Here is a 12161-nt window from a genome sequence, read left to right as displayed (position 1 = left end):
CCTCCTGATGTTTAATTTTTGGAAAAATTATTATTTCTCACCATAATACTATCTCTCTCTCTCTCTCTCTCTCTCTCTATATATATATATACATACAGTTATAATATTTACTTTTATATTTTTAAATTAAAATAACTGAAAACGTAAATAATTGATAATAAAATAATAATATAAATTATATATATATATATATATATAGCATAATGCATATGAGATTTTATTTCATTAAGTGATGTGACAGTATGCTCATGATAATTAATTAATCAAATGAATCAAACAATGAATCAAAAAATCCTTAAATGGTCTAAAAATTTTAGTTTTGAACGAAACCGTTTTTAATTTTCCTTTCATTTCATGCATGTTTTAACAACCACATAAAAGACACACCACCAACTTCTGCATGAGATTTTATTACGAGGCAGATTTCAACATTACCTCTGGAAACGAGAATTCCACAGTGAAAATGTGCCTTTAGTACCAGAACACCACTTTGCATAATATAAACATTTTATTAATCACAAAGTTCTGGCAGACACCAAGTGTTTTAGTGTTGTGCGCAAATGGAGCCATGACAATGTTTATAGTAAAGTGAGTGTGTTGATCATTTTCATGAGCATGTATTGTGTATGAAATCTTGGCGAGGAATACAAATTACATATCATGCATAGTTGATATACTCCGCGTTCTGACAGTACTTCCATGTCAATAACAACAGCAAATTTTGTGGTGATATAGAAATGACAACTTCCACAAACATTGGTAAGTGCACATCTTTAATTTAGTGACAAGTGCAAACCATAGACTGTAGGTACAAACACCACAAATTGGTCCTGTAATTTTTTTGTTTGCATTCTCATAGCTTGAGATGCATTTTTGACAAATGTTAGTGTCTAGTATGTGAAAGTGTGGTATTTATTCCTGCTATTGGACTGCATTTCAATGGTGGTGAATATGCAATGTTCGTCCCTTCAATTAGAACAGACAGCAGCAGCTGAATCATGCACAGAACAAATGGGGTCACCAGATGCCAAAACCATCCAACACTGAAAGGAAAGCCAGTTCAGAGGTCATTCACAAAATACATCTCGCCACATAAGGGTGAGACCAGCAACTTGCATCTATTTCTGACATGCTGTGGTGTTTTGAGTCCCTGGATACGAGACCAACAGTAAAATGTGATCAGTTAAGACAGGCAGACCATCACGCAGCCAGAGAGACACACACACATGAAATATGCAAATATCCACCATTTTCAGTTTCAACTTTGACAATACAATGCATATGGATTAGTAAAAACTAAAATGTAAACTCATGTTATTTTTGATAATGTACTTGAGATCAGAAAACATTATTTGGCTATTAACTAAGGCTACTAAGATTAACTGTTGAGACTAATTAAATGTTTAATTGCATCTGTTAAACAAATGTAATAGCAAAACTGCTTAATTCTATAAGGTTCATTTTCAGAACAAGAGCAGGTCCACAGGTATCCAAATTCAATACAAACAATCCCCACAGCTGGGCTTTTAACAGCATTTTTTTTTTCCATAAATGAAACACAGATTTTCAGACACAGGACTTTTAACAAAAGTAAAAATATTAACAATTCATAAGGCAGAATGTACTTATTGGCAAAGTTCAACTAGGCTGAAATTTCTCCCGGGCACTGTTAATAAAAAGGACTTAAAAAAAAGGCATCCAGTCAACTTATGCACTTAAAATAATAATTATATAAATATATATTTATAAAAAATATATAATAAAAAAAAATTATATATATATATATATATATATATATATATATATATATATATATATAATTATTATTTTAAGTGCATAAGTTGCCTGGATACAGACACACAAAATAAAAAAAAATTTTGTATTGTGTGTATTTTATATATAATTATTTTATTTAAAATGTTTAATATATACATATGTAACGAGAGATTTAAAATTCAAGAGCAATGAGATTTAGAATCATTTCAATATTCTAACACATCATTTCAACTTTGATTTTACAGTAGCTAGACAGACACTTGCATTAGCAACATAATTGTGTTTGATATGAACATATCACTAGCACTGATTAGTTCTTGATTTGATTTGTTCCCTTACTTACTGAACCCACATTTAAGACTGAACAATGGTATAAAATAGGCAATTTTCACCTCCGTCACCAATGTTCAAAAGTGTTAGTGTTAAACAACAAGCTGCAACAACAGCTAGGTACAATCTATTGTAAACTATTCATATAAAGCATGAAAATAGTGAGCAGGTCCCATCTAATGTAACGGCATTTCCTGTGACTGGGAATCATGTAAAGAGGAACCAAAAAAGATGTAGAATTCATCCTCTAAGAAAAGACATCAAACATAAAAAACAGGACAATTCATTCAAGCTTTCCCACATTATAAGCAAACCTCTGCTGTTGCCAGTGTGATCTCACAATCCTCTGCATCCTCCTCCAAACCAGCAGACGATGGAGGAGTGACATAAAGCCAGCGGTGAGGATGCGGGTTGTTTATGTGGATTGAACCCGGATACGGAACTGTCCCTGATGGAGCTGCAGGCGGAACAGCTTACAGTTAGCGATGCGTAGGGCAGCACAGCTCGTCTTGCTCAGATCAGAGGGCATGAGGGGTCTGGTGGGGTGCCAGGTACCCGTGCTTCTGCGGAACTCCCGCACATAGTCAAAACTGGTGCCTGCAGAGGAAACATAAAGAAATGTATATCATGCAGTGAGTATTTTATGCTCTGCTCTACACAAACAGCTTGAAGACACATTATTTGTCATGTTGTATTATGTGTACACTATTCCAAAATGGCCATCTGGCTCATCTTAGCAAATCTGTTCAATTTAAACAGCTCGTTTCAATAAACTGATCACAAAAAAAAATTCACCAATTCATTAAACTCATCATTCAGTAGTATTTCCAGAAATCAAACCTTTTTAGTGGCATTTTTGTAGTGAAATGCTTAAATACTGCTGTTTATAATTGTTTTTGATTCATTAATGGTTTAAATTTAAAAGTGTATTATATACAGTAATTAGTTGTATACGCGTGAAAGTGCTGTATTTAAACACCCTAATTGAGATTATCATCGATTTTGAGAGATAAATACTATCCTGATTGTACTGATACATAATTAAAAAGTAGTGTTATTTTAATATCATTGTATTAATTTAGCTTTTATAAGTATTTTGAATTCGTTTTTATTTTTAGATTTCCATTTTCCATTTAATTTAAGCTATTTTTAGCAGTTTTGTTGTGATCTATAAAGTCTATAAAAAAAATCTATAAAGTTGGTTAACTTTTGTTTGTTTTAGTACATGAGCTTTCCTTAGAAACGATCTGAAATTAAATATTTTTCTTAATATTTTATTATTTCAGTTAACATTATTTTTTAAGTAACAACTTTTTTTATTGTTTTAGTTGACTATAATAAGCCTTCAAAATATATATTATATATATATTCTATTATACCTAATATTATATAAAATATATCTTAAAATATATACTTTAATGTAGTTTTGTAGTTAATATAGTTAACTATTTAATAAAAATTGTAGCTTGATATTAACTACTAATTCATTAGTGGCTTGTAACATTTTTAAAGTAGCTGATGCTTGGGTTCTCAAAATGTAAAAAAAGTTAAAATATGCACTAGTTGTATCTTGAATGTATAAGTTATCATAGCACAGAATTTTCTGACCTTCTCATGGACAGAATTTGAAGATATACGTATAAAAAGACGTTCCTAGACAGAGGATAAAGTACGATTATAAGACCTTATCAGCTTACCAGTGTCAAGTTCTCCAACCACATATATACTGGCACCAATGGGAACAGCTCCATAAACAAAAGACGATGTGGCCTGTATGCAGAGGTTCTGGTCATCTAAAAGCACCCACCTGTGAGAAAAGAAAGACATGCATGAACATACACATCACTCTAGTATTGCTCTGTACGAGTGTTGCTTTGAAGAGCTGACCTTTTTAGTTCATCGTGGAAGAACTCAGACTTGCAGATGGTCATCTGACTGGACTCTGGGTTGTCAGCGTCTCTGTTCCTCACACCACCAAATACATAGAGCTCTTGTCCAATCCCACATGCTACCGCGCCAAACCTGAGGAAAACAACTCAGCCGCGTTCCCATCAAGGAATAGTGCACAAATAGTTGACAACACAGAATACTTGTCAATTTAGACTTCAGACAGAGAAACTCTTCATTTAATCATTTTGATATCAAACTAATACCTAGCAAACATACATAAAACATACCTACTACATTGCACCAGTTGTTTTTTTCCCATCTCTATGAATATTTTATTATTTATAAAAGTTCATCATAAATGTACAGCAAATGATATAAAAGTACTGAAAATGGTACAAAGAGTTTTATATAGTAAATGTTTATAAAAACAAATGTTTGGGGTCTGTAGGATTTTTAACGGTTTTGAAAGAAGTATCTTTCAAGTATGATCACCAAGGCTGCATTTATTTGGTAAAAAATACAATAAAAACACTAATAATGTGAAATATAATTTCAATTGAAAATAACTGTTTTCTATTCGAATGTTATAAAATGTAATTTATTCCTGAGATGGCAAAGCTAAATTTTCCGAAGCCATTACTCCAGTTTTCAGTGTCACATGATCATTCAGAAATCATTCACACCTAATATGTTGATGAATAGAAAATTCTAAAAGTTTTTATTTTAAATACATATATTTTTCTAACATTGTAAATGTAATTAGTTGTATACGCGTGAAAGTGCTGTATTTAAACACCCTAATTGAGATTATCATCGATTTTGAGAGATAAATACTATCCTGATTGTACTGATACATAATTAAAAAGTAGTGTTATTTTAATATCATTGTATTAATTTAGCTTTTATAAGTATTTTGAATTCGTTTTTATTTTTAGATTTCCATTTTCCATTTAATTTAAGCTATTTTTAGCAGTTTTGTTGTGATCTATAAAGTCTATAAAAAAAATCTATAAAGTTGGTTAACTTTTGTTTGTTTTAGTACATGAGCTTTCCTTAGAAACGATCTGAAATTAAATATTTTTCTTAATATTTTATTATTTCAGTTAACATTATTTTTTAAGTAACAACTTTTTTTATTGTTTTAGTTGACTATAATAAGCCTTCAAAATATATATTATATATATATTCTATTATACCTAATATTATATAAAATATATCTTAAAATATATACTTTAATGTAGTTTTGTAGTTAATATAGTTAACTATTTAATAAAAATTGTAGCTTGATATTAACTACTAATTCATTAGTGGCTTGTAACATTTTTAAAGTAGCTGATGCTTGGGTTCTCAAAATGTAAAAAAAGTTAAAATATGCACTAGTTGTATCTTGAATGTATAAGTTATCATAGCACAGAATTTTCTGACCTTCTCATGGACAGAATTTGAAGATATACGTATAAAAAGACGTTCCTAGACAGAGGATAAAGTACGATTATAAGACCTTATCAGCTTACCAGTGTCAAGTTCTCCAACCACATATATACTGGCACCAATGGGAACAGCTCCATAAACAAAAGACGATGTGGCCTGTATGCAGAGGTTCTGGTCATCTAAAAGCACCCACCTGTGAGAAAAGAAAGACATGCATGAACATACACATCACTCTAGTATTGCTCTGTACGAGTGTTGCTTTGAAGAGCTGACCTTTTTAGTTCATCGTGGAAGAACTCAGACTTGCAGATGGTCATCTGACTGGACTCTGGGTTGTCAGCGTCTCTGTTCCTCACACCACCAAATACATAGAGCTCTTGTCCAATCCCACATGCTACCGCGCCAAACCTGAGGAAAACAACTCAGCCGCGTTCCCATCAAGGAATAGTGCACAAATAGTTGACAACACAGAATACTTGTCAATTTAGACTTCAGACAGAGAAACTCTTCATTTAATCATTTTGATATCAAACTAATACCTAGCAAACATACATAAAACATACCTACTACATTGCACCAGTTGTTTTTTTCCCATCTCTATGAATATTTTATTATTTATAAAAGTTCATCATAAATGTACAGCAAATGATATAAAAGTACTGAAAATGGTACAAAGAGTTTTATATAGTAAATGTTTATAAAAACAAATGTTTGGGGTCTGTAGGATTTTTAACGGTTTTGAAAGAAGTATCTTTCAAGTATGATCACCAAGGCTGCATTTATTTGGTCAAAAATACAATAAAAACACTAATAATGTGAAATATAATTTCAATTGAAAATAACTGTTTTCTATTCGAATGTTATAAAATGTAATTTATTCCTGAGATGGCAAAGCAAAATTTTCCGAAGCCATTACTCCAGTTTTCAGTGTCACATGATCATTCAGAAATCATTCACACCTAATATGTTGATGAATAGAAAATTCTAAAAGTTTTTATTTTAAATACATATATTTTTCTAACATTGTAAATGTATCTCTCTCTCTCTCTCTATATATATATATATATTCAAAACTCTTTTATGGAGTTTTTGCCTATTGAAAGTTTTTTATCAGAAAGATTATTTGTCAGCTGAACAATCTAATGAACGCATTGTACTTCTCTTCCTCACATTAAATATGGCACTACCTTGACTAAAGGTGATGATGCACGGGGCAACTTTTTGAGCAATGTGGCTGGGCAATGTTGCAGAGTGATGTTACTTAGGCACTTTCCCATTGAGAATGGGCAACAAATTTCTATCCTGATACTTTTTCGTGGGCCCGGTGTCTCACCTGGTTGCCTGTTGATGGCAACATTGTCCAGCAACATTGCTCAAAAAGTTGCCCCGTGTGTATCATCACCTTAAGGTCTTGAACCAATTGTAAGGAGTCAAGTCTTTTGTGGAAAGTGCTATTTCTGTTGCGTCAGTAGTTAGCACTGATGCAGTGTGTCCCAAATCAGTTTCAGGAGGTTTCATGGCAGTTAGGATGAAGGCAGCCAGGCAGCTCATTAGATTGTGTAACAGAGCTATGGACAAAACTATACTTCATACAAGACAAGAACACTAAGAAAAATGACTATTTATGTTCCTCCAGATGGTGATCAATTGTTTCCAGTTACATGGGTTAGACTGATAGGTCCCTTGACTACTATTATTCAAAAGACACATTTGTAAAGCATCACAGATCGCAGGGTGTGTCTCAGTTCTCATAGCTGTTAGAGCCTTATGAAGATGTGCTGCCTTTGCCTTAAAATGTAATCTGTTTAACTTTTGACATTTCTCTGCGTCATAGGCAGGATGTGAAAAAGCATTCTCTAAATTCACACCTACAAAGAGCATACCGCTTTGAGCATCCAGTATTTGTGGTTTGAATGCATGGGGCCAAGTTATGCTGAATGATGTTTCTGCTGTTCCATTATCAAATAATAATGTAACCTCTTTCACACCTATTCTGTGGAAACCTGGTTACCTAAATGTAATAAACTTACATCACCAATTTTTAAAGTTAAAATGTTATGAAACAAATTGCAAGGGCACACGGACAGATTTTTCCGATGTTATATAAAAATACAGACCCTTACACAAAATTTAAGGTGTTCTATCTTTAAACGGTGATTAATCTGTGCATATTTCTGTCCTGATTCAGACAGGACCACTTTTTCACCGGAGAAAGCAATATTATGGATAGAGGACTCAAATTTTAGCCTGAGGCAACGGTTTCACATTAAAAATGTCTAAATGATGGACTTGTTTATTACAAACATGCAGCCTGCACATTACCTACATTACTTGTGGATTATTGTGATGTTTTTTATAAAGGCAATATTAAAAAAACACAGTAAAATCGAATCTTGCATAATCTAGTTAGTTTTATGTTATGCATGCTTATACTCACGTCCTCTCCTCACCCCCTACAGTGACGATACACTCAGAGTAGCCGCGGGGTTTAAAAGCAGCGAGCAGCGCCTCCCCATGCTGCATTGCTCCTCCTAGCGACTCAATACAACAATTCCGTATCACCTCCCTCATCAGGGAGTCTCCGAGCATCTGCTCCTGGAGGTAACTCTGGTCCAGGCCTTGAACCCACACGGCAGACATCACCTCTTTCATATGGACCTGGAAGAAAGGTATCCTATTTAAAAAGGACTGATGTAAATATCAGCTCAAATAAATATTAATAAATAATTAAGTCAGTAAGTTTTGGTTTGAAAGAAATGAAAGATTTTGTTTTTTCAAATAAATGTTCTTTCGAACATTCTATTCTTCAAAAATTTATTTTTAATTGTAAAAATACTGTACAATATTACTGTTTTTACTGTCTTTTTGATCAAATAAATGCAGCTTTGGTAAGCATAAGATACTTTTTGTAACATTTAAAAAATCTTACTGACCCCTAACTTTTGAGCAGCAGTATTTATTTAATTTGAATATTTACTATTATAATTTTTGCTAATATTTTGAATTAGATTGATATATATATATTCTGTTTTAACATAAATTTTTTATATATATATTTTTTAAATTATACATATAGTTTTTAGTCATTTTTGTTTATTTGTTTTAGTTTAGCTTGAGTTATTTTAGTACTTCAAGTTAAACAAACTTTAACAAAATATGAGACTAGCTGAAATTAAAGTTTACCTTTTTTTTTGCATTTTATTTTACTTTCAGTCAACGTTTATTTTATTTCAAGCAACTAAAATGTTTTGGTTTAATGGTTTGTTTTGATTAACAATATTACCTCAGATTAAATAACTGCATTACAAATTGAATTAAATTGTTAAAAACTGTTTATGTTTGATGGTTTTCTATGGCTGTGCATATGGAACCCTTGAGAAACATTTGTTTCACTCACTCTCCGAGCTTCAATGTCATGGGCGATCCAGCGGACCACTGCCTCCAGAACGTGCTTTTCATTCCCTACGTTGAGCTTCTCCATGGACAGGAGCTCACACAGGCGATCGGGCAGCTGCTCCAGGAACTCCTCTGTATTGGCCACATCACGAAAATGAGTCTGCAGGTACTCGGTGGCCACATGGTAGACGTGGTGCAGGCAGTAATGCAAAGAGAAGACCCGAATACCGATGCAGTTCTCTGCAGTGATGCAGCTCTCCAGGAACTGACAGCACAGGGATTTGAGATCAGTGAGGAGCAGAAGATCAGCAGCCTGAACCACATCCTGGATGGTGTCTTCACTCAGGGTAATCTAGAAACCAGAGCGCCAAAGAGAATAGTTTTGCTTGGCCCACTCTACAAACAGTCAACTATAAAAGCATTGTAATTATGACAATGGCAACCCAATAGTTTGTGACATACATTCATAATTCATATCTAGTTTTCCCACACATTTTGACCAATTCATTTCTATTACTTTTCCATAATCTTTCCAACTGTTTGTAATTATAAATGAATAAAATGGAATTAATTGTAATGGATAATGACTTTTTATACAGACTGCACTCACAGAAAGAAATCTGCAACTAAATATTTTATTTTTAAATTTATTGATAAATATTTTATAATTCCATTACTTTTCTGGGCTTGAAAACCTAAATTGTAAAAGTCAAGGTTTTCCATAACTGAGGGAAACATCTATGTAGTATTTGTTAGTAATATAATTACCTCCCCACTGAAAATGTACTCCAAAATCTGCCTCATGGTCGTGACAGAGATTCCTTGCAACTCGATTTTGTATACAGATCCATCCTCCTTTGGTGGGTTGTAATTTAATTTGGTCCTGGAAACATGAATAACATGAGTTTGCATTCACTGTGGAGCTAATAAAAGAATTGACCTAATATCATGGAGAATTGTTATATAAAATGCACGGCAAAGGTTCTACAAATTTGGGATTTTCAGTTTCAGCTGATTTAAGATGTGCAAGGATCTGTTTGGTGATCAGGTTTTTAGTTTAGAGTACTGCACACCATTTCTTTCTTTCTTTTTTTTTTTAAAATTTTGCAACAGAATCTTGAACCGACCAAAAATGCTGGACTTTTCTCTATAAGCAGTTGAACCAATAATGCAAAAGTGCCTTGATACAATGTTTCCAGCTCATACGCCTCTTTCATTGCAGTGATTCAATCAAGTGGACTTGGATTATGATGTGTGAAGACATGCCACACTAGATATCAATGACGCCAAAATACCAGTGTTTTCTGTTTGCTGTTGCTTATTGTGAAAACTTGAATATTAAGCATGAAAGAGATATGAGATCTGTGGAATCATCGAGTTCTCAGTGAACGTCTGTGAATAACAGTTGAGAACCCAGATAAATGAATCAGTGAATTAAATTTGAAAAGCGATTCAGGGATTTGAAAGAGTATTGCAAATTGCAGCAATTCTTTCTTTGAAAAGATTTGCTTCTAATGAATAGTCCATGAATCAAATTGTTCGTAAATCTCACAATTCGTAGAAGTGTTTTTGTTCATATTTTGAATTAGATTTTAGTTTTATATTTTCTGTTTCCATTTTAACTTTGGTTAAAGTTTTAGTAATTTTGTTGCGTGTTTTATCATTTGTATTCATTTTTTAAAATAATTTTTAATGTCTATATTTTTTTTAAAATTAAGTTTTACTTTTTGGTTATTTTAGTACTTAAACTAAACAAAAATAAGAAATGTTGTAGCTAATGTTGTATGTAGCTAAAATAAATAAAAAATGTTATCCTTATGTTTTATTTTATTTTAAGTAATGGCCTTTTTTAGTGGATTTATTTTTCGTTTATTAATTGAATATTAGAGCATCCATAAACGCAGTCGTTTTGGTTTCCTTTTTTTCTTTTTACAGTAGGTCACATGAAGGTGTGTAAATGACTTTCCAATTTTTTTTTTGGTGAACTATTCCTTTAATTGACCCAAGCAACAGGCAAGGTGGGGCTGTTTGGCACACCCATATGACACATTGCTCAAGGGTCTGCTACATGTCTGAGCAAACATACCAGCTCTACTGAGCTGATCTCGTTTCATGCAAATGTAACCCATTTTCAAGCTTATTCTCATACCTGATGTATGGACTAGCAGCAGCCAGAATGTTTTTCTGAACAGGAATCTGTTCACCTTCCAAAACCAGCACGGCATCTTGAAAACAATCCTCTTGTCTGAAAGACTGAAGGACCCTTAGAAGCTTTTGGGAGTGTTGAGGGTCTGACACCACTGATCCAGCATCGGCTCCAGCTCTTTTAGGGTCTGACATGCTGTTAGAACAGACCGAGAGATGATCAGACAACAACAACAACAACAACATGGTTCATGCTTGTCTTGCATAAACAGAACTACAGGTTTAACTCATTCAAACTCACTCCAGTGTACTTGAAATACACTTGTTCTTGATGCTCTCTGTAACTTCAGCTTCTCATAATCAGTTGTCTGTGTCAGAGCAGCGCACAATACAGAAAAACAATTTGGCAGGTTAGTGACGCTGCGTGAGGTCACCAGGAAGCGCCTTTTATTTTTCATAATAAAAGTTCATTTTTCCCTCATAATAAAACATGCAGGCGTACGCAGAAATGTTCAAGAAATGGTCATAGAAAATATGGGAATAAAATTATTGCATAAAATATTGTTTAATATTACAGTGAATTATTTGTTTTATAATTTATTTTATTTAGGCAATTTTAAGAAACATTTAAGACTATAATCTATATTCATAACATTCAAATAATTTTTAAATGCTGTTTTTAAATAGTTTATTTAATATGTGGAGGACAGAGGAGCCTCTTAAATAAGAAGTTACAGGTCTGTGAGAGCCAGAACTCTTGCTTGTTTGTAGGTGACCAAATACTTATTTTACCGAGGAATTTACCAATTAATTCTTTAAAAATCCTACAATGTGATTTTCTGGATTTTTTTTTCTCATTTTGTCTCTCATAGTTGAGGTATACCTATGATGAAAATTACAGGCCTCTCTCATCTTTTTAAGTGGGAGAACTTGCACAATTGGTGGCTGACTAAATACTTTTTTGCCCCACTGTATTTATAATTCATGTCTGAAATGCCACATACAGAAATGTGTTTTTAATACATTTTACTACATATGTTTGAATTATATTTAAAAAATTTAAATTTTATCCTGTCTTCTCGTGCATTTGTCTTATGTGGATAACTCACCTTTTTGGGGGACTTGAATGTATTAGTGTCATTGTAAAGCTGCAATATTTGAGAAATCACAGACTTGGAACGACCAACTTCCTT

At 32.9% G+C, this 12161-nt stretch overlaps 1 protein-coding gene across 1 annotated transcript; it reads right to left on the bottom strand.

Annotated features, from left to right (window-relative positions):
• Positions 1-1889: 1889 nt before the first annotated feature.
• Positions 1890-11400, bottom strand: LOC107587039 (gigaxonin-like). The gene is made up of 10 exons (XM_016274643.1): positions 11270-11400; positions 10973-11164; positions 9592-9706; positions 8825-9175; positions 7865-8085; positions 5701-5835; positions 5511-5620; positions 3994-4141; positions 3804-3913; positions 1890-2703 (listed from the first exon to the last, which is right to left on the bottom strand). Exons 2-10 carry the CDS (start codon positions 11161-11163, stop codon positions 2522-2524), a joined length of 1563 nt encoding a protein of 520 aa, XP_016130129.1. The 5' UTR covers position 11164; positions 11270-11400; the 3' UTR covers positions 1890-2521.
• Positions 11401-12161: the final 761 nt, after the last annotated feature.

Source organism: Sinocyclocheilus grahami, unplaced genomic scaffold (assembly GCF_001515645.1).
Source record: "Sinocyclocheilus grahami isolate Dianchi unplaced genomic scaffold, SAMN03320097.WGS_v1.1 scaffold88.1, whole genome shotgun sequence".
In the NCBI taxonomy this organism is placed as follows: Eukaryota; Metazoa; Chordata; class Actinopteri; order Cypriniformes; family Cyprinidae; genus Sinocyclocheilus; species Sinocyclocheilus grahami.
The sequence above is the reverse complement of the archived record's forward strand: the minus strand, read 5'-3'. Positions and strand labels throughout refer to the sequence as shown.